Genomic DNA, 6,894 nt, shown 5'->3' on the forward strand with positions numbered 1-6,894 from the left:
AAAGCCCCGGGCCTACTATAATATAGGTGAGAGCAAGCCTCCTCAGGACAAGTTGGCAAATTCCTCCTTTCACTTGGTGGCAGGCAGAAGAATTTCCATTCCAACATGACATGATTCTGTCCTGCTCCTTTACCACTTCAGAAAATCAGGAGCTCTGGAGCCTCTTTCTATCTCTGTGCAAAAAATTACACTTTTATCTTTTTGTGGTTTTACCCCTTCTCTTAAAATGCCATGTTCTCATTTTACAGTACTCTGAAAAAGAGGATAAATATGAAGAAGAAATCAAGCTTTTGTCTGACAAACTCAAAGAGGTTAGTTTGTTGAGCCCACTGACATTATTTCTTTAGCGATTGAACTTGTATCAGGGTTTAGCATTCTTTTTGTCTTTTCTAGGCTGAGACTCGTGCTGAGTTTGCAGAAAGAACAGTTGCCAAACTGGAGAAGACTATTGATGATCTGGAAGGTATGCAATTCCCATTTAGATGCTTTTGGAAAAAAAACTTTTTACCAATTAAAATACTGTTTTCTAGATTTAGTCTCAGTAGTGATTTGAAGGGTGGTCTACAGAGGGATGGCATTTTGTGAGAGAAACTAAAAATCTGGAGTTACTTTTGCATCTGAAAGTTAGAGATATAAACATCAAGGCTTACTCTTGCCTTTTTTTCTTAAAGCTTTTCTATTATATAATTATTTCAGTGTTTGAGTTCATGTTTAAATGTAGATATGTCCTACTTTTTCCCAATAATTAATTGATTAATTAGTGTTGCTTTGAATTTATGTAATGCCAAAGAGCTCAGTGCTCTGAATCAATAATCTCAGAGGGTATTATTATCCATTTTGCTGACAGGTAAATTGAGGTGCATAGAGGCTAGGTGACTTAATAATCGTGGTATTTGTTAAGTGCTTATTCTGTGCCAAGTACTGTATACTGTAATGTTGAATGTTGAATTGAGGTAGATACAAGATAATCAGGTCCAACATGTGGCTCACATTCTAAGAAAAAGGGAGAACAGATATTGACTCCCCGTTTTGCTGATGAGTGAACTGAGGCACAGAGAAGTGAAGTGACTTGCCCAAGGTCACATAGCAGATAAGTGGCGGAAGCAGGATTAGAACCCAGATCCTCTGACTCCCAGGCTCGTGCTCTTTCCACTAGGCCATACTGCTTCTACTTGACAGGTTACCAACTGAAATAGAGTCAGTGGAAAAGACCAGGACAGGCCTTGGGCCTTCAGATTTGGTTCATCCATTCTCTCTCAAAGAAAATTACTTATTTAGGGACACCATTCAAATTCATGAAGCTCTTGCTTAGATGGTGCGTATCCTCCCTAGATACCTAGTAAATTTCTCTCATCTCCACCTCCAAATGGTGGAGAGGTTTTTTCATGAACTTTTCCAGTTTTGCTTACGGAAAACATCTGTTCTTTTTCACTCATTTATGCATTTCTTTCCCACTTTTTTTCCACCGCTCATCCATTATCACTCCATCCCAACCGCTCATTCTGTTTCCTGCGCCTCTTCCTGTGAACTCTCAACCTGTCCGACTATGGCCTCTGATCTCTAGATGAGCTGTATGCTCAGAAGCTGAAGTACAAAGCTATCAGTGAAGAGCTCGACCACGCTCTCAACGACATGACCTCTCTCTAACGGGCATTTCCTTTTTCTGCTTCTGCTTTGGTGCACTTTTTCCTAGTAATATTCTGCCTTCTCACTGTGACTGGGTTTCTTGTTGATCTAACCAGCCAGGAGCTTAGCCTCCATTTTCTTGGTTTTCTAGTACCTTTCATCTCCAACTGTTTCTGTAAACCTGTTATTGAAATAAAAGTAACAATCTAGGTTTTTTATGCTTTTTCCTTTTTTCTTTTCTTTTTGTCCATTTACCATTTTTAAAATTCAGTCAGGTCTGCCATAATGGGTGTTTTCATTATGTGTCTTGGATAAAACACAGTTAAGGGATTAGGGGATATTCTTCTGACAACGTGCATCTTTCTGAATATTGCGCACTGAATGCAATGCAGTATCAGTATGAGTATGTAATACTCATGTATTACAACATGTTTTTGGGAACATGAGGTTTTAGAGGAACACTCCCTGTTATAGGAGAACTGACCTTATTAGCAATACCTAGTTCAAAGTGAAGCTCAGCTTTTCTCTCTCAACTCACAGAGTAAGAGAAAATTAGCGCTTTCTCTTTAAGTGGGATTGAAGCCTTGCTGCTGGTCTTAAGTAAAATAATAAGACATTTTCACATAAGCCACCAATTGCAGTAATTTAGTGGGGCTGCATCCTCATATGTAGTGTCATTTTAAGGAAATTCATTCCATCGTATTTATTGAGCGCTTACTGTGTGCAGAGCAATGTACTAAGCACTTGGGAGAGGAGAACACAACAATAAACAGACACATTCCCTGCCCACAACGAGCTTATGCCACAAATGGTTTTGCTTCTACAGTTCTGGGCAGTTACGATCGCACCGATCAGAAAGTAGGCGTAAACTACACGAAGAGTGACATTTTCAATGGCATTTTTGTCTCCGCTTTTCATTTTAGTTTCCTTATTATAATCTTGTTATAATTTTTGTTAATTTGGCATCTAAGGCTCTCCAGGCATTTTACAAAGTTGACTTGGACATTAATCCATTTAGAAACCATGATGGAAAGGCAAAACAGCTTCCCTAGATTACCCTGAAGCCTTACCTCTCCACATCACTCCAACTTGTACTTCCCAAGCGCTTAGTACAGTGCTCTGCACACACTAAGCGCTCAATAAATACGATTGAATGAATGAATCACTCCACAGAGCCCCAGAAAGCAAACCCACTAGAAATTAATGAATATGCTGCTACCAAGGGAAGAAAAGTGGGGGGTGTTTGGGAGACTTTCTTCTCCCTTTGGTTCCTGAATAGATCCAGATTGTTGCCCATGGCTCAGTAACTTAATGGAAAAATATTCCCGACCCTTTGCTGCTTTAGCAAGCCAAAATATTAGTATTTCTCTTTATTTAGTAGGAACGAGCAGTACTGGCAGATAATAGTTAGTGGCCAAAATCACATAATGCGAAACAAACAGCTACTTGAAAACAGTCCAGAATTTATATTGGTTAATGAAGCTAACATTATCAGCCTCATTTTCAAACCAAGGAGGAATCACTACTAATTCTATCTATCACACTTTGCCATGGGATGACTAAAAATCATTAGATCATGTGGACAGGGATCTCCCCCCCAACCAAGATTACCCCCTCAGGGCTCCTGATTCACCCAGGAGATTACCTGTCTGACAGCTACTGCCCAGAGGTGCCGATTCTTTTCTTCTTATTTGCTTAGGATTTATAAGAATTTGCTATTTAGATGGGCCAGGGCGGGAAAAGGAAATACACTGTTTTGTTTTATTTTTTAAAAAAGCTCTTTATAAAAAACAACAACAAAACAGCTCTTGCCTCTCACCCTACTTTTTCACATGGGGGTAAAGAAGAGAAACAACAGTAGCTGCTGCTGTAGCTATCTTGTCTGGTCTCTTCTGATCTGGGCAGTAAGAAACCAGGCTTCTTCTCACCTCCATCCTACCACCAGCCTTCCTGGACTCCGGGGTATGCCCCAAGGCCACTCAAGAGCTGGGGAGAGGGGGTGGGTAGAAAAACCTAAAATACCATCCGCCAGTCACGTGGGTGTTGTGATGAGAGGAGTCTCGCCCCAAAATCCTAGTCTTGTCTGCACGGAGCAATCCCTGCTAACTCTAGCCGGACACCGGAGGTTGGATTTGCCTGTGTAGATTCAGGTCAAAGAAGGAATTCTCCTCTTGCCCTTTGCAGATTTTGTCAAAATGTTATGCCTTCTCCCACTAGGCATTTTTACTTCCCCGATCATCCTCTACACACACTCCAAAATAAATCTCTTACTTCTCTAACCACCCTTCCAATGGCTACAGTCTTTTTACCTCCTATATCTTTGAACGTATCACCTAATCCCCGTAATGATTTTTTTTTTTGATGACGGGAAGTAGAACCAGCTCTGCAGCTCCTGGAGATTTATCCTCAGAATCTTCCCAGACATCTGAAGTGCTCACCCTTTAAAATAACTGCACAACAATGCATAGTCAATTGTTCTACACTATTAAGCATTTAGATAGGAATTTATTTGCGAAATTAGCAGTAGGAAATTATACTTATGGGTGCTGCTATTCAGTAGCCAAACATCAGCAAGCACCAAAACTTAATTTCAGAGCAACAAGAGCAAAATACAGTACTGTACCAGACATAGCATGTAAAGTGAAAGTATCTCCAAAATCTTGTTCAGTAATAATAGTAATGATATCGATGGTATTTATTAAGTACTTACTATGTGCCAAGCCCTATGCTAAAGTCTGGGGAAAGTACAAGCAAATCAGATTGGACAGACTCTTTATTTCACCTGGGGTCCCTAGCCTAAAACAGAGGGTGAACTCAGCAAACTTTGTAAGCAAATGGAATTTATTCTAGAATTACAAATATAGTAGAGAATTGCTTCAGAAATGTCATAGTGTGCTCCACAAGGTGTGTTCTTTACATTATTTCTACATCCCTCAGCTGTAATCTTTTCCAAACTGCTACTTTATTGAATCCTGTTCTTAAAAAAATCATTTGAACATAGCACTGTCTGAAAATACAGTGTACTTTATGACCATAAGGTAGTTAAAAATCTCATACATGATATTGCTTGACTAAGACATTTTAAAATTGTATTTTCCCAGGCTTGAAATAGAGATGGAGTGTAATTATATATACAGTGAAATAAAATATGGCTGTATCTAGGTAGTGAAATGAATAATGATTAAAATTCTGACTCTCACTTCAAAGCAAACCATAGAAAATAGAATTGTAATTTCAGATGAAAATCCCATGGATTTTCCTTATAATAACTAACCTTGAAAGAAAAGTGAAATCGGTTCATAGCTGGATTGAAAAGGAATTGGTTTGAAATCACTTCTTAGTTCTGTAACGAAAGGGCAACATATGATTACAGATAATAGTTGAAGTACATTTTATGCTTTCATGTCTCACAGTGGCTGTGATTTACAAGCGGTGGTCGTTAAAAAATAGAATAACAAAAATCTATTTGATTGTTTTTCACTCTTAATCTTCACCAGAAAAACTTGCCCAAGCCAAAGAAGAGAACGTGGGATTACATCAGACACTGGATCAAACATTAAACGAACTCAATTGTATATAAGCCAACAGGAAGACTCTCAACAGAAACTGAAGAACTCTCTGTCATTCCCTTCTCTTGTACCAAATGTCTTCTATTATTGCATTTTCTTTTTCCTGGAAATTTTGAATTATGAACATGTGACCAAATATTTGCTATCAGAGAGGCTATGGCCACCAGTTAAATCTAATTCTTTCTTGCACATGCACACAATAGCATCTAGTCAGCTTTATTTTTATCCTTAAATTGCATTTCTTTCTTAGGTAGGCAGGGGTATGTAACATAGTACAAATCCTCCAAGATTGAGGGCATTATGTTACTGTAAAAATGTGGAAACTATCAGCGTTTGTAAAACAGCACCATTCTTTCCCCATTGGCAGAGAGAGAGTTCGCTGGGGTACCTGGTCACATTTAGGTGGATTTATGAAACATGGCTAAGAAATACACGTATTCTGGGCCATCCTGGGTCAATTATGCAGCAAGGCCAAAACCATCTCATGAAGTGGGTGGAGACTATCCAGTGATCATCTCGAAGTCATAAAACACCTAATCCTGTTGGCCTTTGTCCATGCTCCACTATCCAATGCAAACATCCAGTGAATGTCACTATGAGAATGCTAAATAAATAAGCCAGCCATCTTCTCGATTCATGCTTAACGAAAGACCATTCTACCATTCTGTCTCTGAGTAGAAACCGAGTCTCCTCCCAAATCATGAAAAATATTTGCCTGCTCCTTACAGAAACCTGCACAGCTAACATACGTACAGGAAGGGTACGGCAGCCTGTCATGGTTATGGTTAAATGATTGTTAAATGACTTTACTGCATTCCATCTGTAATTTAAATAATCTTAAAAATGATACTGGAAATAGCTACGTTATTAGGATGCTAGTTAAAAGAAATCGAGGGATGGAAAAGTGTTCTAATTTCATTAAGCAGAATCAGGAGGTGTTTTGCTTGTCTCTAATATCAATGAAAATATAATTGGTTTTGCTTATTGTCATTAGTCTTCCTGCTGTAGAATTTAGTTTAATTTGGGGTTGTTACTCCTACTTTGGGACCAAGTCAATAATGACCAAGTAATTCCTGATTCAACTGGAAGTGGAGACTCTGAAAGACTGCACCGTGTCTGGCTGGTGTTGTTAATCTCTGCTTCCTCAGTTTACAGCTCAGTGATAAATAATTGCCCATTATAAGAAATGTGGGGTAAACATCAGAGCCTCAAGTTTACAGTTCTGTTTATAAACTGCCCCACTTTCAGCATCATAATCTCATGTCCCTGATTCCTATTTATTAAGCATTACACTACCCAGGAAATACACTTGCAAAATGTGAAGATGAATGAAACCAATTATTTTCATTTAGATTCCTATAAGTGTATCATATGTAATAGTATCACCTTTTCTAGCTTTTGGTCTAATAAATTTTTACATAAACTAATTTTATAGTGGTTGTTTGTATGAAGCTCTGTGGTGGTGGTTTTTTAATGTGTTTCTAAATCTAAAACGAACAATTTCCTGAAGTGAATGTTTCTACTCCTATGGTGTTCCTCATCAACAGCATGTATTGAGCATCCACTGTGGGCAGAGGCCTGAACGTGATTCTTGGCACACGGTAGAACTAAATGCCATGGTACATCATTCATTCATTCATTCATTCAATCGTATTTACTGAGTGCTAACTGTGTGCAGAGCACTGTATTAAGCACTTGG

General features: G+C 38.7%; 1 protein-coding gene across 5 annotated transcripts in view; it reads left to right on the forward strand.

The window, feature by feature from the left end:
• TPM4 (tropomyosin 4) overlaps positions 1–5,629 on the forward strand; it is a 33,996-nt gene extending 28,367 nt beyond the window's left edge. For 3 of the 5 annotated variants that reach the window (XM_038771926.1, XM_038771928.1, XM_038771930.1), the window contains 3 exons: positions 249–311; positions 394–463; positions 5,124–5,629. In XM_038771926.1, coding sequence (XP_038627854.1) covers positions 249–311; positions 394–463; positions 5,124–5,206 — 216 coding nt within the window. In that variant the 3' untranslated portion in view covers positions 5,207–5,629. Of the gene's footprint in view, positions 1–248; positions 312–393; positions 464–1,564; positions 1,843–5,123 lie in introns of those variants that run through there. The other 2 variants (XM_038771927.1, XM_038771929.1) reach the window with 1 other exon arrangement.
• Positions 5,630–6,894: the final 1,265 nt, after the last annotated feature.

Source organism: Tachyglossus aculeatus, chromosome X1 (assembly GCF_015852505.1).
Source record: "Tachyglossus aculeatus isolate mTacAcu1 chromosome X1, mTacAcu1.pri, whole genome shotgun sequence".
NCBI lineage: Eukaryota > Metazoa > Chordata > Mammalia > Monotremata > Tachyglossidae > Tachyglossus > Tachyglossus aculeatus.